The sequence below is a fragment of the Magnolia sinica genome, chromosome 3, assembly GCF_029962835.1.
Source record: "Magnolia sinica isolate HGM2019 chromosome 3, MsV1, whole genome shotgun sequence".
Taxonomy (NCBI): domain Eukaryota; kingdom Viridiplantae; phylum Streptophyta; class Magnoliopsida; order Magnoliales; family Magnoliaceae; genus Magnolia; species Magnolia sinica.
In genome coordinates, this window is record NC_080575.1 from 103,724,440 (window position 1) to 103,752,426 (window position 27,987).

Here is a 27,987-nt window from a genome sequence, read left to right on the forward strand (position 1 = left end):
AAAGGTGTCGCAAGACTATTAATTCGTTATACATATGATGTGTTGATGATACCCAACCATCCAGACGTTGGACATATAAATGGACTGGTAGAAAATGTTAGTGACTTGCTTGTTTGTGATCCTTAAATTTATGGCTCACCCAAGGCTTGGAATTTACTCATTTTTTGCCAAAGTATATATTTCAATGTGGGTGTACACGCTCTCAAGAATTCCAATACATTTCAACCAAATAGAGCTGAGGATTCGGAATCACCTTCGTTCCAATGTAATTGGGGAATGAAATTCCCAATGAAGGTTTTTAAAAAATGAAAATGTGACCAAACTTTTTTTTGTAAAAACCAGAATTATTGAGTCAAGGAATATGAAACTAACAACCAAACAGCCTTTTAGTGAATCAATCAAACAAAATTTAATATTTTCCTAGAAAATACTAAAAACATAAGAACCAGGGAATGAATTCCCCGGCAACCTAACAGGCCTTTCATGGATCAACCACCATTAGATTTTTGTTTAGGGCCCAAGTCCAGCTCTCCTTGGGCAGATTTTGGGCCAAGCCTCAAGACCCGTAGCTAGGACCCACCTCCTTTAGCCTGATCATTAGTGGGCTGTACACGGTCTTGTATCTGACTAAAGGCTGATAAATAGGCCTAGCCCAGTCCAACTTATTTAATAGTGGTGGGCTGATTAATTAAATTGTAAGCAGGCAAGACCAGAGCTCGATTGAGGCTGGAACTGGCCTACAGTCGGGTCCTTGGCTCATTGACTGGACTTTGCCTCCTCTGGCGAATAAAGCTTTAGATCTACTTGCCACACTCGAAGTAACCTCTTGCCTATGGATCATAATCTAAAAATTAAAGCAAACATCTTGTCTGAACCGCCTCACTCAATGGACGGCTCACCAAAAAAGCTTTATTCAATAGTCCAAATTGGAGGATGAATATCCATCAATCAGATATTAGAAACCTTCAATCAATCAAAAACCGTCTTGTCCTACAAGACATCCAGTCCATTTACCATAGCTCAATAATTACACATTCGACCCTAACCTCTGATCAGTGGCTACAAATGGATTGTTGTGCCCAACATAACTCATCCAATGGACGGGTGTAGTTTTCGGGTTACCGGCCCAACCAATGAATCCAGCAGCCCAACATGCATACGGTTATAGATTCACGCACAGGAAATGATACAATACCTCACACGTTTGGTAATTACTGTCCAATGTGGTTTACATCACTTGGGAAGGAATCTAAGCATGAAAGTGAGATTTGATTAGGATTTTCTTCCCACCAAAATTTCCCCATCTTACCAACAGCAAGGCCTATCGTATGATGTTACCATACAACAGGAGGTATTGTATTATTTCCCTTCACTCATGGAGAAATACAAGAATTCACGTCACAGAAAACAAGGACACTTGGATGCTTACAAAGCCAATTTACATCTTGAACGCATATGATTGTCATAACAATTCCCCAAATATCATAAAATTCCCATTCTCTAAAATCATAATAGCCTAACAGTTAATCTAATGATATCCCATCTGCAGTCTGTCTTTTGGTCACAATCAGAAAATGTCCTCCAGATCATTAAAACACCCTATGTGCAATATGCTTCTTACCTTTCCACCATTAAATGTCTAACCTTGGCCTTTGCTCCATCAAACCGTTCTAATCTTTTCAATGCTGCAGACTACGGTCCCTGTGCAACGCATTCTGGACCACTCCCAGTCCAAAAATAGCGAGCAGAAAATAAAAAACCAGCTCCCAGTTTATTTCATTCCAAAGAAAATCAACCAAATCAAAATGCAATCCAATCCACTCCTTCGAATACGTGATTGTGTAGGGAAACCGGCGATGCCAAATGCTCCAAGAGACTGGACATAATCCCCACCACCATTCCATCTATTTCCACAGTTTAACGGATTTGTCATGGCTAGCAGAGGCGACCATCCCAGTAACTCGTGATTGTGCCAATGCAGCGATCAGGCCATCGTGTGCAGGAACTGTCATGCTTTTGTTTTCTGCCATGTTCCACAACTCCAAAGACTGCAGCCATTGTCAAAACAAACAGAATCAGCAATGTATTTCACATCCTACCCACAGCAATCAGCAAGTCACAATTCATTTTTCCTATTTTTCTTATGAGCTTTGTAATGTTTTGGCAGGCCATGTCTGCTGCTGCTTGAGAAAGAGACCTATCTACACTTCCAAAAAAGTCAAAATGCCAACATGCTCTAAGCTTAGAAAACTTGAAACCAGATAATAAGTTTCCTATGATGTGTTTCAGGTCAGACAGAATTTCAGACAATCGAAGGAGATCAGCTGGCTTTTCTAACACCCTAATGAACTCGATGAGTACTAGAAACAACTCCAAACACACACCACAGAGGAGCTCTTAAAACTAGAAAAGGAGAAGGATTGTTGTATTCAATTTTATGAGACTCGGACTATTATTTCCAATAACTTTCAGTCTAAAAGTTCAATAATTCATTACCATTAGTAGCACTATTTCCTGTCATCATAAGAGAGGACTTGAATAAGGAATACCTGGTACCCCCCAATAATTAAAAGGGTGGGATAACTAGGATGAAAAACGCAAGAATGGAACTTGTTCCCATTGGAGCTGAGCTCGTGAACGCACTCCCCTCCAGATAGTGACCATACCCTCACAGAGTCCTGGCTGACTGATGCTAAATATTCTCCATTCACATCCCAGCAAATGGAGTGCACCTCTTTAGTGTGCCCCTGCAAGCAAAGTTGCATGATAAATACAATAAACAGAGCCCCTGCAAGCAAAGTTGCATGATAAATACAATAAACAGAGATTCCGTTACATCTCTCAAAGATAGATATATTAGATAGATACAAATATATCATATAGTTTTTCTTTATAGAAAATACCGCTAGAATACTAGCATATCCATGTACCTGTAGTGAGTATGTCTGCCTATCTTTCTCAATATCAAAAATAGAGACCACATTTTCCGCTGCTGCTGCCAGAAGATGCCCAGTTCTAGGCTGAAATCTTACCTGTGCTGTACCACCCTGAGCCATTGAGTATAACTATTCAGAACAAAGATAACAAACCCAGATCCCTTACCAAGAGGGTGAAGGGGCAGAAAATCGTAAAAAAAGAAAAGAAAAGAAAAAAGTTAAAGAGGGTTGGAAACCAGCCTTAGTAACACGTGTGCTTGAATACTGGCCGATATTCCAGAAACGAAGTTCACCGTTACCATCACATGAGCAGAAAACTTCTGTCTTAGTTGGATGGAAATCGAGTGACATCACAGGTGAACCATGTCCGGTATATGAATTCAAGCAATAGCTTGGCTGCAAAGCATAAAATATAAGTTCAGAAATTCAGTATTCGTGGTGTTGAGTTTTTCTAGTGTAGGCATATGACTGAGATTTGTAGTGGGAAACGATAATTAAGAGAATATAAAATGGTGTAGAAAAGGTTTGAATTACTACATCAGTTAGCCATAAAGAATGTATGGTTTCAATTAAGACATTACAGAATACTCAAACAAGCCAATTAAGATATTACACAGGAAACATGTAATGAGCATGTATAGAGGGATGAAAATACTCGGGGAAGAACAGAATATATAACATAATATTACCTCTGCTGCATTCCATAGCCGGATAGTTCTATCAAAGGAAGACGTTGCCAGCTGATTTGAATTTGGCCTAAAACGCACGTCTGTAATAATAAGAGAGTGTTCTTCAGGAGTGCTCACTGTCTCTAGAGTGTCCATGTTCCAAAGAACGGCCTGGTGACATGAAGCACAGAGTAATCACTATAAGTGCCTGTCATCTCTAGCCAGCGTACTCAAAACCTAGCATGATCTTCATTGAATTTATTTCTGACAAGTAAAAAGGCATGCCCCAGTGCACATGCTACAGGCATATGCACATGCACTGCAAATGTCAACATAGCACAAGAGGGGGACAAGTGAGGCATGAATAAAGTGGACCCAAGTAAAGATGAACTGATGCAAAAGTCAAGCAGTTCCACACATCAGGCAGCACACACCCATCTGAAAAGAATGAATGGTCTTTCAAAAATATGCCAACATTTTATGTTGAATCACGTGGCCCACCTGATTTTTGCATCAGAAAATCTTTACGGCTAGGCTCACATAATAGGCTCCAGGCTGCCATGTGTAAAACCGCATGTGGGGGAGTGGTGTGTGTAGGGCTAGTAAACATGAAGAAAATAATAGTGCTTCTCTCCCATCGAGGTAATTTGTGTGATATCCTCACTACTTACAGTGAAAACAACATATCTTATAAATCCTATTATTTCAATGGTCCAGAAGGTATGGAATATTAGTTAAGGGGAGCTCTTTTGCCCCTACAGCTTGAACATATATTAGCATACATGTCCCAACATGTTCATAGATCAGACATGGATACATACATCAGTATCATACATGCAGAAAAGGTGTATAAGTAGTATCAAATGGTGATCCTCATAAACCTGTAAATTGTATCAGTAAATAGTAGCATAAAATGGGAAAAATGTACTAAATAAAGGCATGCAGTAAATCAGATAAAGAGCATAGTTTTTTTTTTTTTTTGAAAGATATAAATAGCTTAGTAGTGACACAAGATAACAGGAAAAATGACAAGGTTTTTCCTAGTAGCCATATCAAGGTGCGTCTGAGTGCTCCAAGTGCATCTCCGACGAGCCAGTAAGTCAAACAATGGAGTGTTTCTTGTCCACAATTCCAACAACAGAATGCTGATATTAAATAGCTACCCTGCATTACCTTCTTCTCATGCCCAGCACTAGCCAACAATTTTCCATCTGAAGAGAAATGGCAGCAGACAACTTTGCTATTGCTTGTACGAATACATCCAACTTCACTGAAGGAAAAACCTGAAATAGAGAATAAGAACATGGATTTAGTTTTTCTTTTTCTTTCTGGCAAAGATTTATTTATTAAAGCCAAAAAAGCAGAGATGATGAGGGGTCATCCCACAACAAAATGAGGAGAATTAAAACCCCAAGAAACATTGTATGAATCCATGTTACAGTTAGGTCTGCGACTTGGGTTCGGGTCAACTGAATGACCGAACCCAATTGACCCAACCCGAGTTCTGGTTGGCTTGGGTTGGGTTGTCAAAGGTAGATTGGATTCAGGTTGGAAAACACCAAACCGATCTGAATTCAGGTTCGGTTCAAGTCGAGCAAATTCAGATGGGGTTAGGCCGGGTTGGGAATTATCACATGTATTTGGTCGGCTTGACGTTGGGCTGGGTCAGATTCGGTTTGGGTTGGGGACCTGGGGTTGGAATTAGGGCTGGGTCAGGTTGCAGGTTGGGTCCTCTTGAGGTCAGGTTGGGCTCGGATTGACCCTCAACACGACCCCGCCTGACCAAGCTGCACCCCAATTTACAATGGCTTCAGCTATTTGCAGTGCCTGTCCAAAAATGACATAAAAGAAAATCAATTACCCTTTGAAGACTCTGTATTGTGCTCTGTTGGACTTCTTTTTAATGTACCAAATATGTCCCTTGCATCTCCATCGTCATGTGACAGGAACGATTCCACATTATCATCCAAGGAACCAACATCTCCAAAATGTTCCATGTCCTCCTGCCATGTGAAATGACAAGAGGTAAGAGATGATCAGATAGAAATTAATGCGTGTGGCATGTTTCCAGGTTATGTAAATAAGAGAAATTTTGAAATTGGATACCAGCTGATTTGAAGATGATGCAAGTCCGGCAGTTCCATCTGGAACATACATCATTGAACTTTTAGACATGCTGTTAACATGTGGCAAATTTGCTGCCATTGGCACTCCTTCACCAGGTGTATGAGTGGTGGATGGAGTGGATGGTGCGGAGTTAGAAGGGCCAACAGTATTTCCTGTACCAGTGCTGTTCGCAGCTCCAGAAGAAGTAGGTTGTCTCCTTTTTTTGTTATTCTGACATTAAAACCAAAGACAACCAGATTTAAAGAAATTGAATAGCCTGAAAAGAGAAACCGACTCCAAAGGAATTGAACTGAACAAGAAGCGAAAGAGAAAAATAAAAAGAGACGCCAAAAGGAATCTCTAGACGACAACCTGCTGCAGTTGCTGCAGTTGAATCTGGTCCTGTTGCTGATGAACTGAGGGCTGCTGCTGCATCTGGGCCATCTTCATCTAATTAAAAAACCATCAGACACTTGGAAATATGTCAATAAATGACAGCTGATACCATTCGGCTACCAGACACTTAGCAAGATGTCAAATAAACGACAGCCAATACCAATTCAGCTACCAAACCAGCACATGCTGACTTGTTAATTTGATTTGTTAAATGCTAGGAAAATGAGATATCCAAATCCAAGATATTTCTAGATACACCATCAGAAAAACATTGCCTTTGATGCAAGACAAGGACAGACTAATGAATTGTGTGCATGCAAATGTCCATGCAGAAGCACGCTCAGCTGGATTACTCATATATCTATGCACAAGTGTACTTGCATGTTCAAATCAACACCCATGTATAAGCATGGGTCCAGGAATACATGCATATGGACATGCACTTCACAAAGAGTGGGGTAGGTATTTTACGTTGTACGTGACAGCTATGTAACTCGAACAAAGACGATGATGCAGGACACATGCATGTGGATAAACGGGGAAGTGAGATCAATCAGCATATTAAATTAAATAATCAAAATCACAAATCACACCAAAATCATCAAATATCTCAAGAATCCAACATGAAACTATGAATAGTCTAGGCTACAATTAACAAATTACACCATGCATGATCATTGAATACTAGAAATTAGGATCTAATGGATGTGAGAACACGCAAATAGCATAGGAATAAGCCTATTTCAAAAGGGAGGAACTATTACTACCTAGGGTTTGCTCAATTAGAATATAAGCTAACCTAGGGTTCAAGGAATTTGGGAAAAAGGTAAAATTAGGGTTTAGACAGTTCAATTAGCTTAGGGATTTTCGGGCTTGGGCCTCATTTGAGGGGAATTAGGGATTTGAGTGGTTGGAGGATTTGGGTTTTAGGCTAATTAGGGAAATTAGCATTCTAGGGTTTGGAAGATTTGGGGAAAATTGAGAAGTAGGGAATCTAGGGTTAGGTTTAGGGTTTTAGAAAGGGATTCAGGGGTTTTGATGTGGGGTAAGAGAGAATCCAAAAGGGAAAAGGGCCAGACCGTACGACCAGCATAAGGGCTAGCACATGTGGTAGTATGGTCATAAGTGTGGATCGTTGGCTAGGATTTTGGAGTCCTCAATTGTTGGGTTCGGTTGGGGTTGAAGTTGGATGATGAAAAATTAAAGAAAATGATTATTTGGATGGTTTTGGATGGGAAGGGAAGAAAAAAAGATGAAGTTCTGAGAAAATATCTCTTTTATATAGAAAGGTGATGTAGAACAATTAATGACTTGCTCTAAAATCTCGAATTACTAGAGCATAGCGAATCAATCCTTTTATCTCATAGCCCAAGCCCCACGTCCCATGGGTTAGGATCTCGGCCGAAACCCCCCTCGTGAGCCCCACTTCACATGGGTTCCGCTTCACACGGGTGGGGCCCGCCTCACACAAGCCACCTGCCTCACAAGGCCACCCACCCCGAGTGTGCCATTGCATCCCACAGGCCATCCCACTCGAGCACAGTGTGAAAATGCCCCTGCATTAATCACCCCTAATAAGGAATCTCGAACACGAGATCTCCCCCTCTGATACCAATTTGATGTAGGACCGATGCATGAACTCAAATATTGTGTGAGATCAACCATCAAAATTAAATTAATTAATAAAAATCACAAAACTCGCTACCATCATTATAAATGCCAAAATTCCAAAAGGAGATCAAAGCATAATTGAAGTCTAGGTTACCAAGCATCATCATACAAGACCATTAAATAAGGAAAACTATGATCTAATGGATGTAGGGACATCCAAATAGCATAGGGTAAGCCTATTTCCAAAAGAGAATGTCTAATACTATCGATGGTGAAATTAGGGTTTAGGGAAATTGGGAAAAAACTTGGAATTAGGGATAATGGAGTAGATTGGGTAAGTGCTTGAGAGGTTTGGTTATTAGGATAAGAGAATTAAGGTTTTGGATTGAGGGAATGTAGGGATTTGGGTTCAACTAAAGGTTGTGAAGAACTAGGGTTTACTAATTTGGGGAAATATGAAGATTTTGGATTTCTAGGTTTAGGGTTAGGGTTTGGAAAGAGAAGGTAAGGTTTTGTGGTATGAGTGATGGAAAACCAAATGAGCAAGGGTGGGGCCATACCACCAACCCTGTGGGTTCACACGTGTGGCCATACGAGCACACGTGTGGACCAAGTAAGTAGGGTTTTGGTTTTCTAGGGTTTGGATCATCGATGGATGTAAAAGGGATGAAGATTGGGAGGATGTTAATGGCTTGGGATGAAGGAAAATGAAAATCAAAGAATGTGGAAGAATACCTTGCTGTTGATGAAGAAATGAGAGAGTGGGGGATAAAAGGAAGCCCCACACTTCCATTGATAAAAATAAGCTTCACACCAATCTTCCTTCCAATTCACATGGTAGTCACCCTCACATCACATGAAGATGGAAGAAGAAAACAAGGAGCTTTCTCTCTTCTTTTTTTCCTCAAAACGAAGTAATGAGATGTCAAGAATTCAACCAACATGCATCTTCCTGGTGTAGGGTCTTCGAAGATGCATCAAATAAATGTGGGGTCTTTAAAACAGGCCACTTGGCCCCACGTAGTGGTCATCCATCCAAAGGAAAACTGGTGGTAATCTCATCCTCCTCTGGTAGACCTTGAATGGTGCTCTGATGTCCTCATCAGACATGTCCATGTTCGACAGCGATATGGGGCATTGGACACAATGGCTTACAAATATTAAAATAACATAATGTTTTATTTAATAATACATTGTAATTATTTATATGTTTAAAAAAATTTAAAAAAAAAAAAAAAACATCCACCAAATAAAAGACAATTAATAAACATAAAATAATACGTCTACATATGACCTATGTTCAAGAGTGTCGGACATTGTTGCACATGCACAAAACGGCATCACAATTTAAAAGAAGTGTTGCATCCTTGTTATATAGCATGTGAGTAGTTAAGTGTGAATGGATATCAAGAGTAGGATTGGCATATAGATATGGTCAAGGTCAAATTAGGAAATCCTGTTATTTAAGAGTTTGCTTTTGCAAGTAAATAAATGGAGTCTTTTAGGGTATGTAAATGTTTAATTACAGTTTTTCTGGAGTCTTTTTAAAGTAGGAAATTTCTAATTATATTAGTGTTTAAACTGAGATAGTATTTGACCGTGCCGAAGGAAACTATTTCACTATAAACATCTAGTTGGGTTCTATATAAATGTTCATCCTGAGTTGAATGTAGAACAGATTTTGATTAAAGAAAAAGGGAAATTAGGTTGGGAGCTTTGACATAGGAAATTCCTGCAGGGGAGCGTTTACTCCACAAAAACTCTCACAGATCTAAATTACCACATCTACACTGCAGCTAAATATGCGAGTGCACATGTATGATGTATGTGCACACAATTACACTAATGCACACAATTACACTAATGCACATGCATCTATAGACATGATAATGAATGGAGGTACTACACAATGCCCGACCCAGAATATTTAAAGTTCAATCCAGTTATCAGTTAAAAAGTGCGCTGATGGTTCAGTTATCCAAACTGTTGATATGATGGGCCCAACTGCAGATGAACCATGCACCAAAAATCCCAACACAAGAAAATCCTCAACCTTCATTCATAGGCGGCAAATAGATGGTAAAAAAGATAACACAGAAATCATCATTTATTAGACATCCATGGCAAAGCCATCATATCAACAGTAGGGAACACTACGAACCAAATGACCTGCTTGTGTTATCAAGTGGATGAACAGAGATAGATACATATTATTTTTAATATTTTCTAATAAGTTCTATGTCATTGTCCAGTTCTCATTGGACCCATGTGACACTCATCCCCAAGTCCAAGTCCAGGAAACCTTCTCTTTTTTCAATTAAGTAGTTTCCATATTCGGGAATTATAGAGTTCTCATGCATAATCGTATTTGTCATTTTCCAGTTCTCTTTGGACCCATGTGACCCTCATCCCCAAGTCCCAGTCAGGGAGACCTTTTTGTCTTCAATTAACCAGTTTCCATATTGAGGAATCATAAAGTCCTGATGCATCAGAACATGAATGCTGTTCCGATGCACCCATTTCATACAAGTTGGGCACATGGACCATTGATCCAGAGCATTAGTACCCATGAAAGATGAGAGATGACCCAACAAATTTCAAGATTGGAAGATCATATTTATCGAACCTGCTATATCATCAAACCTGTCTTTTTTATTAATCATTGCTTTATTTTTCTCTTAACCATCTGCTTAAAAGACACTGATCGATGGATTTAGGAACAACAATCTGGGAGAGTTCATGGGACTCCCATCTGCTGTAGATTCCACAAGATCAATGGTATGGGCCACCAAAACCATGGGCCCCATTTGTATAGACTGGTGCATCAGGTCACTACCCACATCATGATGCATCAGGAATTTATAGTTCATCCTTATTTCCAATATCTGGAAATGTTTATTGTTTAGTGACACACGGATACATGTGAATTGCAAATACTTTTCTAGCTTAGTAACACTTTCACTCACTCAGTCAAAGATGTCTCATTTGCCATGCACATTGGAAAAACTAACCTTCATGAATAATTCTGTTTGATCCTGTGAACCCACTCTCACTTTTGGCGAACTAGATTGAATTGGGGAACCGATAGATCCATCAGTTCCTGTGGGCTGCCCGTCTTTCCCATTCAAGCTACCCCTAACCCTGAATCTTCGAGGATCCACATCTCCATAGTTAGGTGAGCTCCCAAGGTTTCCTTGTGCTTGAGCCTGTGCTAAGAGCTGCTGCTGCTGATGTGGCGTCAAAAGCTGAAACTGGTTTGTTGTCTGTAGAAAAGGCTTCTGTGCCTGTGGGCCTAAATTTGGGCGCAGTTGATCAATGCCCTGCACATATAGGGGAAAAAAATAATCAAAAAGTGGCATTTGCATGCAGACTAAAAGAAATCAATACTGAGTGTCTTCTAATACCATATGAATTTCAGTCTATGACTTACAGTTAAAGGCCATCCCTTTAGTGGAAGACCACTAACACCTTGGTTCAATCCTGAATAGAAGATGACAAAAATTGAAGTTTAGTAACTCTGGAAAACAAATCCCATAATGTAAAACAATCCATTTTCATGAAACAACAGGGAATAACATTCCTTGCATCAAATGCATTAAACAGTATTAATTACTATTTACTAAGTTCCACAAATGTCTTCCGACTTGAATTCCAAATGCAGTTTCACAGTGCTAAAATGGCGCAACTGTTCTAGGATTCACAATGAACCAGTTGTCAAGATATGGAATGTCTCAATGCCAATTTACCTAATGTCCAGTAACAACATAATTGATGCAGGACAATTAACCACTTGCTCTAAAAGCTCGAACTGTTAGAGTATGGCGAATTAATCCCTTTATCTCATAGCCCAGGCCCCACAGCGCATGGGTTAAGACCTCTATCGAACCTCCTTCGTGGGCCCCAAATCACATGAGCCACCCACCCCGAGTGTGTCCCCACATCCGACGGGCTACCCCACTCGAGCTCAGTGTGAAATGCGCATTAATCACCCCCGGTGAGGATTCTCGAACACGAGATCTCCTCCGTGGGCCCCAAATCACATGAGTCACCCACCCCGAGTGTGTCCCCGCATCCCACGGGCTACCCCACTCGAGCTCGGTGTGAAAATACCACTGCATTAATCACCCCCGGTGAGGATTCTCGAACACGAGATCTCCCCCGTGGGACCCAAATCACATGAGTCACTCACCCCGAGTGTGTCCCCACATCCCACGGTCTACCCCACTCGAGCTCGGTGTGAAAATGCCACTGCATTAATCACCCCCGGTGAGGAGTCTCGAACACGATACCTCCCGCTCTGATACCAATTTGATGCAGGACAATTAACCACTTGCTCTAAAAGCTCGAACTGTTATAGTATAACGAATTAATCCCTTTATCTCATAGCTCAGGCCCCACATCACATGGGTTAGGACCTCAGCCGAACCCCCTTCGTGGGCCCCAAATCACATGAGTCGTCCACCCCGAGTGTGTCCCCGCATCCCAAGGGCTACCCCACTCGAGCCCGGTGTGAAATGCGCATTAATCACCCCCGGTGAGGAGTCTCGAACACGAGATCTCCCCCGTGGGCCCCAAATCACATGGGTCACCTACCCCGAGTGTATCCCCGCATCCCATGGGCTACCCCACTCGAGCCCGGTGTGAAAATGCCCCTACATTAATAATGATGCAGAGTTAAATGCAAAACAATAATAAAAGAAAAGGAAATTACTCAGACCCATTGAAGATCATTCAGAGAAAACCTGGAATACTTCTATTCCATCAAAGTGAAGTTCCAGCAATGTTTCACCACTCGATGACATTCCCATATTCCACATATCAGCAGAATGCAGATTTACTGAATAAATAACAGGAGGGGTTTTTTCTTTCCAAACTCTATATCTTTGGTGTTGATGACCAGACGGTTTAACAATTTCTTCATGCAATCACATAATTAAATTAGTATATGTAACCAGATTACATCAATCCATGTTATTGAGAATTGTCAAGATAGAATATGTTTTCACTCTTCCTTGCTGACAAGGGCAGTGCCAATCTACCAGAACTAGCACCACACCAAGAAACGATCTTAACTCTGGTATCATCCAGGCAAAACCTAGATAGCATTGTCAGTCTTCTAATCAAAATGGAAGGTGAGGCAGCAGTCTCCAAAGCACTGAAGTGCCAGCATATGACTTCCTAATTTAATTTTTTTTTAAGCCAACAATTAAATCTTGGATAATAATAAATTCATCATCATCAGCTAAGCCTTATCCCAATTAATTAGGGTCAGCTTGCATAATGATAAAAACAAAAAAAAAAACAAAAAAAAAAAAAAAAACAAAAAAAAAAAAGGTGATCAGAGCAAAAATCACACCACAATTTCTTCTTTTTTTTAAATGTAATGCCGGTGCTTTTAACAAAAGAAGAAGATGGCAGAAATACTTAAGAGAACTGCCAAGCAATTGTTGTATCAGAGCCGATTAGCCATGCTTATTTCGAGTCATGCCTAGTTTCACTGGATTGTTTGCTGCTTTTTCTGATCAATTCGGTGTTGAGGTTTTCAGTTGGTTGGTTGCAGCATGCCGCTGTGTTTTCTTTTGGGTGCTAACAAAATTGATTTCATTCATTAAAAAAATCATGTTGTATCGTACTGTAGCTATTGTGTCAGCAGATAAATTTCTGGTAACATTGAAGCTAAAATTTGTTGCATCAGTACTGTGGCCATTGCATCAGCAGATAAATTTCTGTTAACATTGAAGCCATAACCACTTGAGGTTGAGAGCCACAGCAATTGTTATTAAAGATATTTTAGAGTTTATCAGCTTTTTCTAGTTAGATAACACGTTTTCATGTGGAGAAATCCAAGAGAAGGATCTACATAAAGATCTGTTGACAACAGAAAAAATCCACACGTATTCTTAAAAAGGACATATATTAAAGATAAATTAGTTTATTAGCTTTTTCTAGTTAGACACTGGTTTTCAGGTGGAGAAACCCAAGAGAAGGATCTACATAATTACAGGCCATAACAGCTGTTACATAACCGTTTTTAAAACCTTGTAAAGATTTGTTTAAACAAGAAAAAAAAAATCCACAGTTAGAAGTCTAATTTTTCATTAAAAAGGGATATTAACATCTTAGAAGATGAGTAACACCAAATCTAAAGTTTTTTTTTCTTGAATGCAATGAAAAGGAACAACACAACCAATAGCTCAATGCCTGATATCAGAAGTTTACGTCAATTAATCTTTGGTCTTTAAAGGTGCTTTTGTCATTTCAAGGGGCATACTTGAAAGTAAAGGGTACTTAAATTTTTGACAAAAAAGCGATGGTCCATGTTGTCCTCTAAATCAGAATATTGAAAAATACATGTAAAAGTTCCCAAATGTCTGATGACTGGATGTGATGTGAAGACAAGGAGTGGTGGTAATTTCCTAGATAACCAAGCAATCTTACCTGCACCACCAAGTCCAGGTTTTGACTGCATGACTCCCTGTCCATAAATTGATGATGGATCCATCGGCAGGGATCTTTGAGTTACACCCAGGTTGACATCACCTTTGATGTCCTACAAAATTTCAAAATGTACATCTCAGAGCCAAACCCATGCACAGGAAAAAAAAAATGATTAAAAGGGAAGAAAAAAAGAAAAGCATGCCAAACGAAGGAAATAAAGTGCAAGTAGTTACAGTTGTCTGTTGAGTTCGTGCCTGAATTTGTTGCAATGCCGCAGACACACTGCCTGGGTTACCTTGGACCAACTGGCTGTGTCAGCAAGAAAATTAAATTTTAAAAATATATATATATATATCAAGCCATTCTCACCAAAAGTGGACAACACATGGAAACATTTTAGGCAACTATATTAACATGAGATTACCCAGGATGGTTAGTTGCTGATTTAAGTAAAGCCATTCTACTAGCATCCATTAGTTGTGGGGATGACTCAGACTCCATTGAGTGAGGATGTTTCATACGTTCTTCATACATTTTAGCAGCCAAGACACTGGCAGTAGACTGCCCCAACATCCCTTCAGAGATTATAGCATTTATTGGGCCACTAAGAGAAGGATGATTAGCATCCCTTCTCTGCAATTGAGCATGTCTCTGCTGCATGAATTGCAATTGCTGCATTTGTAGTTGATGCTGTTGTTGTTCCCTTGCTTTAATTTGTTGTGCCTGTTAATTGGAATAAATATAACATTGGTTGAATTAGTAACTGATCTAACCACTGAAAAATTCAAATAGAAATCACCTCACAATATAAGAACAACAAGTACTACAAAAATTCTAAATCCACCTCAATATAAGCTGCAGCAACCTCAGAATGCTTCTCATTCGTCCTTGCAATGAAGATGTCCCAAAAGACAGACCACCACTCAAAGAGAAATCCCCCAGGAGCATCAATTGCTGCATAGTCATGCAAGTCAGACATTGAGTGTTTGATTAAAAATTTCAAACCCCATTAATCAAAAGCAGTCCCATATGATTGTCATTGTCATTTCTATTTTTTTACATATCTTAGTTTATCAAAGAGAGTATTGCAATAACAACATTACAACAAAGAGAAGAAAAAATTGGAGAACTACAAATTGTTTTCTTATTTAGCGTTAAAGGCATAATCTTACATGGCATTCTGCTATAACAGTGTTAAATCTGTCTAAAGTTGATTGATGGTGTTTGGAGTGTTACTTGCACTTAATATATGGGTTGTGGTAGTGTTTTTGGGCCAATAGGTTATGTTTTCAGTCTTTCCTTAAGCAATAGGGGCATATTTGTAATTTCAGCATTGGTTTTTAGTCCAACCCTAATAAAATACTAGTAGACGTATGGAGGCTAGAACAGCCAACCGTCCCTCTCCTTTTCTATCCTCTCTTCCTTTCTTTTATTTCACTGCTCTATACCAGTTTTACCAGTTTTCATGGTATCAGAGAACTTCTGGGAGTGATTTGAGCCCCACATTCTTCTCCATTCAAGACCCTAGTTCCTGGATCAAGTATTGGAGGCCTTCCAAAATCCTAGGGTACTGATCAGACCTTAAGAGAAGAAGCATGTTTAGTTGTTTTTGGTGTAGAAAACGACATGTTTTTTGTGTTTTTCTTCTCCTAGATGGAATCGCTCACATAGGGAGTGTAGAAGCCTTGACAGAAGATGACAGCTTGCTGATTTTTATACATACGTACATACATACATACATATATATATATATATGAGGTGATGGTTAAAGTTGATTTTTTATTTGTTAAGTTGTGAGGAAGCAGTTTTGGTATAGTATTTCTATATATAATGCTGTGTGAGATGTGTCAATTATATTGAAGTGGATTCGAGTGATGACGGGCCAGAAATTTCTCTGTGATACTATTGTGGAGGTGTAGTTTTGTGTGGATCTCATTATAAGGCCAGCATTTTTATGTAAGTGAATTCACAGTAAGATATATATGGAGCCCAAAAGTGTAGTTGCTGGTTCCTCATTACATGGAGAAATGTCTGGATCTTTGTTTAATGTGTCGATAACTTCTATGAAGTTGAATGGGAAGATTTATCTTCTATGGGCCAAAGTCTATTGAGGTGTTTCTAATAACCTGAGAAAATGATCAATTCCTCAGTCCTCACTGAATCTAGACTGGAGGAATCCGATCCTAAATATAGATAATGGACGTGTGATTATGCCCAAATTCGATCTTGGTCATGGAATAGCATGAAATCTAAGGTGAGTTTCAATTTGGTGTTCTTGAATACAGCGAGGAAGATGTTTGGGATACGGCAAGGAATATGTACTCCTCAGAACAAAATATCTCTTGGGTGTATCAGTTGTACGTCGAGAAGATTTTTTAACATTCAAAAGGGGGATAAGACCCCTGGTGAATATTTTGCAAACTGACTGGAATGTGGGAAGAGTTCTCCATATATCATCCTATTAACTTAGATGTCACTTTTATGAAAAAGTAGTGGGAAGATATAAAAGTTGTGAGACTCCTGTCTAGATTGCCAAAAGAATATCAATCAGCTAAAGATCAGGTTTTAGAAGGTATATCCATTCCTTCAGTTGCAGAAGTTTATGCCAAGCTTCAGAGAGCCTCTCTTGCAAATGAATCTAACAATACTCATGTTAATGTCTCTGATAAAACTACATTAGCCACTTCACCTGGCTATATTGGCTTGCGTGGAGGCCATGATAGGTGCTTCCTGTGATGGTAGAAGTGGTAGATTTCAGGGGGAGGTAGATGTGGTCGTGATGGTAAAGGAGACCATACATGCACCCATTGTGACCTAACAAATCATACTATGGATTTTGTTTATCTTCATGGAAAACCTCCTAGGGCTACCCTTATGGTTGAGGGTGTTTCCACGGATGGCAAACCCACTACTACTATTTCGTCGAATACCATTGATGATCATATTAGTGTTACACTATCATGGGAAGAATGTGTGATACCTCTCTTCTAGTGGCTTTACGTCTAACAATGACCCTTCCAACTCTACAGGCACTTTGGCCCAGTCAGGTAAAGCATGCTTCGTGTAATCTCAGCCCTCTTCCTAAATGGCTAGATCATTAATTCCGGGGTGTCAAATCATCTCTCCAGTAACCACAGTTCTTTCTCTTCCTTTGATCTGCTTCATCAAATATGTCTATTACATTAGACGATGTTACCTCATCCACTGTTGTTGGACTTAGTACTTCTCGGCCTAATGTGTCAATCTCCTTATCTTATGTTCTATATGCCCCCAAATTTTCTTTAGCCCTCTATTTATAAGAAAACTAGCAAATTCTTCAAGACCACAAGATGGGTAGGACGATTGGCGGAGTTCATGAGAGGAATTGTCCGAACTATTGAAAGAGAGAATTAGTAGGCATGGCAGTGCTTCCTAAGAGTTCTACAATTCAATAGCATTGTCGTTTAGGTCGTCCATCTCTCCAAAAACTACACTCTCATTCCCTCCCTTCCAAAGGTGTCGAATTTGGAGTGTCAAGTGTTGCCAACTAAGTAAACATTATACGGTCCATTTCTCATCTAGAATTAATTCAAGAAGTGGTATTCCGTTTAAATTAGTTCATTATGATGCGTGAGGTCCAACTCGAATCCCTAGTTTGTTAGCTTTTAAGTACTTTATTATCTTTATTGATGACTAAAGGAACCGGAGTGGGTAAAGTGGGCTCCACTTGATCACACGTTTGGCACATGTGGATCCCACAATGATCAAATATGTGACCTCTTGCATTCCTCTCCTTTTTCTTCTTCTTCTTTTTTTATAATGACCTCTTGGGTTCGTTATTGATAAATTGTTTTAGTTATTTTTTAAGTATTGTAATGACCAAAGTTTCGTCACCTAAACTGATATATGCAATGGGAGTAATTTTGTCTTTTCCATAGTTAAGGCTTCTTTCTTCTATCTTAAGCCCATTTTAAGGTCTCCTAAGTGGACATATGGCATTATTAAGCATTGGGAAATATAATAGTTTTGAGTCTTTAGTGTTTGTTGAAGGGAAGAAGGTAATTTGTGATCTCTATTTCTTGGGTAGAGGGTTTTGGGTTCTCCCATAATAGCTATTTTCCTTGTTCTTTGATCCCTTAGCATCCTTTGGGTTGCATTAGTTATTCATATTACTTATGAAAATGAGAAATTTCTGGAATGGAACAACACGTTCTAGACAATTTGGTCGAGTGGAGGCATCACTACATGGATTGGCATAAAATATAAAATACACCTTCAATATACAAGAAAAGAGAAAAGAAAGAAATGAGAATGCAATAAATAGTTTGAGATAATAGTCGCGTTGTCCGGACACACGAGAGAGGAACAAACATTGGACATATTATAGAATGATTGCCACATTCTTGGACATGGGATGGAAAATATTGCATATGGATCATGCTACATCAAGTTTCCTGCCAATATGTCATGAGTAGAACAATTAATCCCATAACAGCAGGACACACCAAGATCGCCTAGCGTGAAAATCAAGCCAATCCAAGTATAGAACACAACCAGAAGTGGACGGCCAACAATCTGACCAAACATATGGGTGTGCACGCCTGCTGAATGGATCAGCCTGAATTTCCTACCATATTATCTTCATGGTGGAGCCTACCTTTTGCATGGTTCAGATTCCTAGACACGAGGTTTAGTATTGGCAAGTTAGCATGCTAGGGTTATACGTGATTATTCCTCTTCCAATATGGATATGTATATCTTCTAAATGTAGAGAAGGAGAATAAGATGTAGGTACTGCTGCCTGTTAGGAGTATTGTTAAATGGACTTTCCTAATTCCACAATTTACACACATTAAAACACGAGCATGAGTTTAGAGTCCATCTTCTGGTGTCTTTGCATATATGACATAAGACATGCTTCTTATCTCTTAGAGTCTTGAGATGTGATAAAACCTAAGTTAGAATAGGAGTTCTATTATATTAGGCATGTTGAGTTTATTCGATTATGAAGAACTGTGTGACGCAGGACAGCCCTAATTATGATGCATGCTTATGGACACAATTAAACAGCGGAAATAAAAGGAATAAATGATCTAAAATTCTAACAGTAATCATCATAACTGAAAAAATCATAAAAGAAATATGCAATGGAGCGAGCCATCACTACAACCATGGGTTATGGAATTCAATTACTACTTGGGTTGGATCCGGCGAGGGATGAGACTTCCCGATCTTGCATGGTCACACCCAATCGATCAATGACGATCACTAGTCCGAAGAACCAAGAAGTTTCTCGGATTAAGGATTTGAGAATTTGGGGATTTAGGGTTTAGATCGGTTCTCAAGATTTTGATCGAACAAGGATTAGCCAAAACTGGAAAATAGAAGGAAGAAAATTATTACCTTGAAGAAGTTGGAGGGGCCCAAGAAGAAATTAGAAGAAGATCAAGGGAAGAGAAGAAGCACCATTAGAGAGAAGAGAGGAAGGAGGCAACCAAAGGGTTTGCTTTTCATTAATCAATAGTTGAAATTCGTGTTTAGGGTTTTACCCCACTTAAATAAGCAAATAAAGACAATAAATTACTAAAATACCCCTAGAATAAGCAAATAAAGACATAAAATTACTAAAAGACCCCTAACTAAGTCAAAAACGCACAAATAACATAAGTACGGGAAAGTTTGGGCGCTTTTGAGCGCTCGGTCTTCTTTCTCCAATCTTCCTTCACATGTGTCTTCCCTGAGTGGGGTCTTCTATATGTCCAATCACATGTGAAAGGTCTTCAACTCCTCAATAGTCGCCTATCCATAAGGACGGCACTTGTGGTTGGCGCTTTCTTCGTTGGTACACCTTGAATGCACTTGTGTCCGCATCAATTTAGAAGGGATTGGGTAGCAAACTCAAAAAAAGGCCATGAAAGGAACGATGTATCAACAATGGGAGTATGGGCACGGACGGACTAGATCTTCCACATTAAAAGTTGGATTAATGCTCATTTCAGGTGGAAGGTCAACCCGATACGCGTTGGACCCAACCTTTTGTAATATCTTGAATGGTCCAGCACCACGCGCTTGTAATTTCTTTGCAGATCCTTGAGAGAATCGTTCTGGCCTTATTCGCACCATTACATAGTCTCCTTCTTGAAATTCTTGCACTCTACGATGAGAATCAGCTGAAACTTTATAATCATCATTGCTCTTATTTAACCGCTGTCTAATATGTGTATACAAATCATGAATATGGCGTGCAAATGCATCGGCTGACTCAGAAGACCTTTGGGTAACAGACATAGGTAAGAGATCTATGGGCATTCTAGGTTTATAACCACTTACAATTTCAAAAGGACTCAACCCTGTAGATCTATTAACTGACCCATTATAAGCAAGTTCAGCAGTTGGTAAAATTAGGTCTCAAGTCTTAATATGTTCACCCACTAGACAACGTAGAAGATTTCCAAGGCTACGGTTTACCACTTCAGTTTGACCATCTGTTTGCGGGTGGTAAGCAGTAGAAAATTGCAAACGAGTTCCCATAATGTGTCACAGTGTCTTCCAAAAATAGCTAGTAAATCGAACATCACGATCACACACTATGGTTTTAGGTAACCCATGGAGACGCACCACACCATCAAAAAAGAGACGAGCAACATGAGACGCATCTGACGTCTTCGAACATGGGAGGAAATGCGCCATTTTAGAAAAACGGTCCACAACGACAAAAATGGAATCGTGCTTTTTAATAGTCTTGGGAAGCCCGAGCATGAAGTCCATACTAATGTCCTACCACGGAGCATGTGGTACTGGCAATGGCGTGTACAGCCCAGTATTTTGCTTTCTTTGCTTTGCCAGCTAACATGTTCGACACTGCCCTAAAAATTTGGCTACGTCTCGCTTGAGGCTTGGCCAATAGAAACGATCTTCCACGAGAGCAATGGTCTTATCACGACCAAAATGGCCAGCTATCCCTCCTAAATGAAGCTCCCAGATGAGGAATTCACGAAGGGACATACGGGGAATACAAAGTCTGTCTCCCTTGAAAAGAAAGCCATCTTTAAGAACATATTCACCCATAATATGCTGGTCACTAGAGAGCGACGCGTAAGTACCCCCAAAATCAGGACATATGGGGTATTCATCTTTCAGTTGCTCAAATCCGACTACCTCTACACTCAAGGAGTTGAGCAACGCCACTCTCCTACTAAGGGCATCCGCTGGTTTGTTTTCAACCCCAGCCTTGTGTTTCAAAACAAACGAATATTCCTGAAGAAACGCTACCCACTTGGCATGCCTTGGGTTGAGTTTCTTCTGAGAATGCAAATATCTCAAAGCCTCATGGTCAGAAAACAAAACGAATTCTTGCTGTAGGAGGTAGTGTGGCCAATGTCTCAGGGATTGCACTACCGCATAAAATTCTTTGTCGTAAGTGGAGTATTTTTGTTTTGCCTCATTCAGTTTCTCACTGAAATAAGCCACTAGGTGTTCTTCTTGACTCAACACTCCACCTATACCGACATCAGACGCATCGCACGCTACTACAAAGACTTTAGAAAAGTCAGGTAGGCGCATGACAGGAGCTTCCACCATCTTGCCCTTAATTTCTTTAAAAGCCTTGACAGCGGCTTTAGACCACACGAACTCTCGATTTTTCATGCACTCAGTAATGGGAGCCATGATCGTGCTAAAACCTCTAATGAACCGACGATAAAAAGTTGCTAGGCCTTGAAAACTTCGCACCTCATGAATGTTCCTTGGTTCTGGCCACTCAACTATGGCCCTGACTTTTTCAGGATCTGCGCGCAGTCCTTCAGATGACACTATAAATCCTAAGAACACAACTTGGCTAGACATGAATGCATATTTCTTAAGATTAGCGTACAACTTTTCCTTCCTAAGGACACTACAGACCTTCTTTAAATGTTCAAGGTGTGATTCCTTAGTGGTACTATAAATAAGAATATCGTCAAAGTACACCACTAGGAATTTTTCCATGAACGGCCTCAAAGCTTGTGTCATCACCCGCATGAAAGTACTGGGTGAGTTAGTCAAGCCGAAGGGCATGACCAACCACTCATACAGCCCATCTTTCGTCTTAAACGCTGTCTTCTACTCATCTCCTAGGCGTATACGGATTTGGTGATATCCACTCTTGAGGTCTATCTTCGAGAATATAGTGGACCTGGCCAACATGTCAAGCATATCATCAAGTCTAGGTATAGGGAACCTATACTTGACAGTAATTTTGTTTATGGCACGGCTGTCCACACACATGCGGCACGTGCCGTCTTTCTTTGGCGTCAACAATGCAGGCACGGCACACGGGCTCATACTCTCTTGGATGAAACCCTTTTGCAGAAGCTCATCAACTTGCTTTTTCAACTCTGCATGCGCTGCAGGGTTCATCCTGTAGTGAGGAAGGTTCGGTAGAGTAGACCCTTGGACAAGATCAATGGCATGCTGTATGTCCCTCATAGGTGGCAACTCATTCGGTAAATCTTCAGGAAATACATCACTGTATTCCTTCAGGACCGAGGTCACCTCACAAGGCAACTCTGATGGAACCTCAGGTGTAATTTCTCTAGCCACAAGGGCATACACCATAGAATCCTCCTTAGCCTCTTTTTCAAACTCTCTTGCGTTGATTATATGTAAAGACTTAGGTTTGGATTTCCCCATTTCTCTAGGCTCACTTGCCTTCTCATCCTTCTTCTTCCCTAGTGTATTCTCAAGTGGCATGGGATTAAGTTTGATCTTTTTACCATTATACATAAAAGTACACACATTCGAACGGCCAAAGATCGTGACATCATTATCGAATAGCCACGGTCTACCTAGGATAACATGTCCCACATCCATAGGTAAAACATCACACCACAGGAACTCTTTGTATGACCTAAACTCGATGGGGACTAGACATTGCTAGGTGACAGGTAGGGATGTCTTGTCAACCCAAGAAACTTTATACGGGTCTGAATGAGGTGTGGATTTCAGTTTTAAGCAATCTAAGGTGCTAGTGGAAATCACATTCTGACAACTTCCACTGTCCACTATCACCTTACAATTCTTTTCACCACACTTAGCAATAGTGTAGAAGATAGTGCTTCGACGCCAGTCAGCACTGCTTCTAGACTGAGCTAACACACGCCTGACTACTGCAAGCGTTGCGTCTCCATCCACTTCTTCTTCATCAGTAAGTCCTCCTTCAGGGTGATACTCTTCAACTTCATAATCACCCTGGTCATCTCCACCTTCATGGGACTCGCCTATAACTAAGGGTCTCCCACGACTCTTCGTAGGACACTGATTAGACATGTGGCCAAGGTTGCTACACTCATAGCACCTCACTTGGCTCATGTTACTAGGACCGGCACCAAGAACCCCTTTGCCCTTGTCCTCCCTAGGCCTAGGAGGAATGGTCGCCTGTGCCCTAGATTGACTACCAATATTAGGTCTAGTTCCTTGGGAACTAAATCTAGCACTGGAGTCTCGGGACTCAAAACGACGAACGACAGGAGCCTTCAGATATTGCTCTTACTCCTGCACGACTTGATATGCTTCATCTAAGTCTGTTAAGGGCCGAGTAATAAGCTCGCGCTGAAGATCCGCACAAAGGCCCGTCTTGAAACGGGAGAGCGTTACTAGAGGGTCTTCTCGGATATCACATCGCATCACATACTCTTCAAATTTAGCGATGTAGTCAGCGGCAGGCAATGACCCTTGGCGTAAGGATTGTCATTGGTCAAGGAGCTTCTGACGGTATGAGAGAGGAAGGTACTTCTCCTTCAACTTCTCTTTCATCTCATACCAATGTGTGATAGGGGCTCTACCAACTCTCTCTATCCTACGCTCGGTGTTGGTCCAGAAGAGCTTGGCTTGACCCACAAGCTTCATCTTAGCAAACCGCATTTGACGGTTTTCTAACATGCCATACCACTCAAAGTAGCGGTCCATGTCAACAACCCAGTCAAGGAACGCCTTGGGATCCAAGCGTCCATCAAAACTCGAGGCCTCAACTCTCACACTCTTCATCGCACGCTCATCTGGATCATAACGGTCTTGATGACCATATGTGGCTCGTACCTCTCGCACCACACCACGACCGTTACCACGATCTCTATCCTCACTACCACCACGTGTGGCTGCGCGTTCTTCAATGATTCCTTTCACTTGGGAGTGCGCATCTTCCCCTACAGCGGGGTTTTCCTTTTGGGACGCCTCTAGTTGCTCCACCTTAGTCATGGTAGTGGTAATTTAGTTCTCAAGGCGGGCAAACTCACGCCTTTGACCCGCTTCTAGCGCAGTTATCTTTTGTATCAATTGAGCAAGTTGCTCAGATAACTGTTCGTTATTCATGGTAGGTTGAAGTCCAAAACCTCTACCTCTTCTCGTGGGCATACAATGAAGACTTGAACCAAACTCTACCTAACTAGACTAATAGGTGTTATGACTTTCAAGATGAATGCGATGAATGCAAAACTACTATGAACTGACACAATTAAGTTGAAACAGGAAACAACTCAAATCTGGAAATTTTCCAGATTAGGAACTTTCTAAACCTGGAACTTTCCTAAGTTAAACCTAAAAATCAAAACCCTAATTTGATAACTCGATCTAGACAAAAACCATGCAAGCCTAGTCTCCCTTCCACCACCTCCTCCGCCCATTACCCATAAAGAAGCAATTGAGGAAATCTTGGATGACGAGATAGTATCCACGAGAGATGGGGGTTTCCAAAGGTATCTTGTCAGGTGGAAAAACAAACCATCGTCTGAATCTACGTGGCTGTCGGGCGACGCATTGCAAGGTATTGATCCAGATCTACTCGAGCGCTATAAAAGTTTCAACTCGTCGGAGTCGAGTTTTTCTCACCCGAGGGGAATTGATGCGGACACAGGTGCATTCAAGGTGTACCAACGAAGAAAGCGTCAACCACAAGTGCCGTCCTTGTGGATAGGCGAATATTGAGGAGCTGAAGACCTTTCACATGTGATTGGACATATAGAAGACCCCACTTAGGGAAGACACGTGAAGGAAGATTGGATAAAGAAGACCGAGCGCCCAAACTTTCCCATACTTATGTTATTTGCGCGTTTTTTGACTTAGTTAGGGGTCTTTTAGTAATCTTATATCTTTATTTGCTTATCCTAGGGGTATTTTAGTAATTTTATGTCTTTATTTGCTTATTTAAGTGGGGTAAAGCCCTAAACACGAATTTCAACTATTAATTAATGAAAAGCAAACCCTTTGGTTGCCTCCTTCCTCTCTTCTCTCTAATGGTGCTTCTTCTCTCCCCTTGATCTTCTTCTTCTAATTTCTTCTTATGCCCCTCCAACTTCTTCAAGGTAATAATTTTCTTCCTTCTATTTTCCAGTTTTGGCTAATCCTTCTTCGATCAAAATCTTGAGAACCGATCTAAACCCTAAATCCCCAAATTCTCAAATCCTTAATCCGAGAAACTTCTTGGTTCTTCGGACTAGTGATCTTCATTGATCGATTGGGTGTGACCATGCAAGATCGGGAAGTCTCATCCCTCGCCGGATCCAACCCAAGTAGTAATTGAATTCCATAACCCATGGTTGTAGTGATGGCTCGCTCCATTGCATATTTCTTTTATGATTTTCTCAGTTATGATGATTACTGTTAGAATTTTAGATCATTTATTCATTTTATTTCCGCTGTTTAATTGTGTCCATGAGCATGCATCATAATTAGGGTTGTCCTGTGCCACTGTGGATGTGTTCTTTAATGATTAGATGCAATCCAACAGTAGTGCAACCGTAAATTTCTTTTCATCCGCCTCTATTGTTAGAGTTTTCTTACTTCTTTGTCAAACTTGCATTTTTTTTCTCGAAAGGAGTGCATGTAGGATCCAGAGATCCTTGGGTTGGTACATGTATGCATCCGGCACGCACGCATATTGAATCTCACAAAAGTGGACTTCCAAAATCCCCGAATCATGCAACATGCATATAGTTAATTTCCATGTGATAAGGAATCTTGTGTTTTCTTCCGAATCATAGTATTAGTCGGAGTCTTCGTTACAAGGGGATTAATAGTGTTAGGAGTAAAGCATGGAGTATTTTGATACGTATATGTGTGCATATTATATATACGGAAGGTGTGAACATGAAAATGTGAGTTTCCTCTCCCTACTTTCATCGCAGTAACAGTTTCTTGGTTGATTTATTTATCAAATGGGCTATATCAAAAGGCCCGCAAAGTAGATCTAAGCATCAGATCTTTTGATATAGCCCTTATATAAATAAATCAATCACTATCAATAAGATAGGAAACTATTCCTCTCAGAAAATTAGAAGAGAGAAAACTCATGGTTTCATGTTCACGCCTTCCATGCACATTTATATCCATATATATAATGGGCCCCATCTGAATGTGGAGGTTTTTGGGTGTGTTCTCATTATTCTCTATGTTGTGACCTCATATTTGGATCAACCCGATTTTTTGGGTGTCTTGCTGTCATGGTGGGGCAACCTTACTGGAGGGGTTGGATGTCATACAAAAACCAAGGTGGGCCCCACAAACAGGCGCATGGGTGCACCTACACGCACGCACCCCAAGCTTTAAGCAATAGCAAACTACATTAATTTCGACTTAAGCCTTGTACAGAAAATTAAGGATACATTGCAAAACAAGAAATTCTGTCTCCCAATTCCCAACTTTATAATTTTAAAAAAAAATTAATTAAAAAAAAAAAGGAATCGAAACAACCAAAATTCCGTGAGAATCTTGAAACATTATTACCTACTGGATCTGCCGCGACCTTTCCTTCGTTCATGAAAGCTTTTGCTGAAGCATGTAAGTTTCTTTTCAACAAATAATCGTATATATAAACATCAAGCCTGAAATTACAAAAAGAAGAGAAAAGAAAATAAGATCAGAAAATTAATGAAGAACACAGCAAAAGAAAGCAGCTTTCAATCTATTCGGCAGCTTCTGATTGACTCGATTGACAAAAGAAAACAATAACTCACATCTTATCTGCTTCCCAATTACTCTGTTGCGCCATGCTTCACTTCTACGGTCCAGAAAACGGAAAACGGAAAAAGAATCAAAATCCACCGCGTGATCGCGTCCGTCTCCACCTTTAAAACCAATTCGATTCATAAAAGAAGAAAATTAGCCAAAAATACCCAAATTCGCAAGAAAACGAATAATCAAAGTCGGTTTAGAATAACTAACCTTGAATCTCGGAAAAGAGAGGAATCAAAACCTACATTACCGTTCCCGGAATCCAATCGAACTCGATCTCCATATCCAAAACCCTAATTCGAACTCAAACAACGAAAATCCACCAAAATTAACGGGAAAAAACAACAGCATTTCAAATAAGAGCTCCTGCAGGCGCGAAATCGAATGAAGATGGCATCTTCCAGGAAATTGAGAATTTGGAGTTACAGAAGAACAGCTCGACCATTAACAGAAACTACTCCCTCGCTCCCTTCGAAGAAAAATCAAATAACCTGAATTATAGATGGAGCTTTCGGTCCGGATCGAAACCTCAGGTTTGGAATTCGAACCTCGAGGCTTGGAGAGGTTTGCGTTGGATTCGGTAGGAGGTGGCGAGGTTCGGGGAGATGAAAGCGATCGTCTTTAGTAGGTCTAGACTCGGTTTGTTAACGGAGCGTGTGAGAGTTGTTAAGTAGCGAGCAAGATCGCGGAAAGGCGAACAGTCGCGGTTGCGTTGGCGGGTTTACGTACAGTTTGTGCTGACGTGGACGGTGGAGATAAAAGTGAGCTGCTCGAGATATAACGATTGGGTTCGGATGTAATTACTAGGAGTTTATCGGGGTATTCTCGTGATTGAGGTGGATCATTGACCAGGGCATCTAGCCGTCCAT

General features: G+C 40.4%; 1 protein-coding gene across 2 annotated transcripts; it reads right to left on the reverse strand.

Moving 5' to 3' along the window:
* Positions 1-1,398: 1,398 nt before the first annotated feature.
* On the reverse strand, positions 1,399-27,732 carry LOC131240499 (transcriptional corepressor LEUNIG_HOMOLOG-like). 2 transcript variants are annotated; one of them, XM_058238764.1, is made up of 18 exons: positions 27,329-27,732; positions 27,121-27,231; positions 26,891-26,988; positions 15,000-15,109; positions 14,580-14,878; positions 14,410-14,464; positions 14,156-14,267; positions 11,148-11,197; positions 10,729-11,037; positions 6,083-6,160; positions 5,711-5,941; positions 5,466-5,607; positions 4,778-4,887; positions 3,626-3,775; positions 3,177-3,332; positions 2,931-3,047; positions 2,550-2,747; positions 1,399-2,048 (listed from the first exon to the last, which is right to left on the reverse strand). In XM_058238764.1, exons 2-18 carry the CDS (start codon positions 27,153-27,155, stop codon positions 1,905-1,907), a joined length of 2,394 nt encoding a protein of 797 aa, XP_058094747.1. In that variant the 5' UTR covers positions 27,156-27,231; positions 27,329-27,732; the 3' UTR covers positions 1,399-1,904. The 2 variants fall into 2 exon arrangements, with proteins under 2 accessions (XP_058094747.1, XP_058094746.1); XM_058238763.1 differs by having other exon boundaries at positions 14,389-14,464; positions 27,329-27,731.
* Between the last annotated feature and the right edge of the window lie 255 nt (positions 27,733-27,987).

Excerpts from the sequence above, each read along its gene's own strand:
- LOC131240499 (XM_058238763.1), bottom strand. The coding sequence starts at position 27,155 with ATGGCGCAACAGAGTAATTGGGAAGCAGATAAGAT. Across the intron at positions 5,942-6,082 it reads AACTGCAGCAACTGCAGCAG|AATAACAAAAAAAGGAGACA; the intron begins GTTGTCGTCTAG and ends TTTTAATGTCAG. Across the intron at positions 3,776-4,777 it reads GTGCTGGGCATGAGAAGAAG|GCCGTTCTTTGGAACATGGA; the intron begins GTAATGCAGGGT and ends TCATGTCACCAG.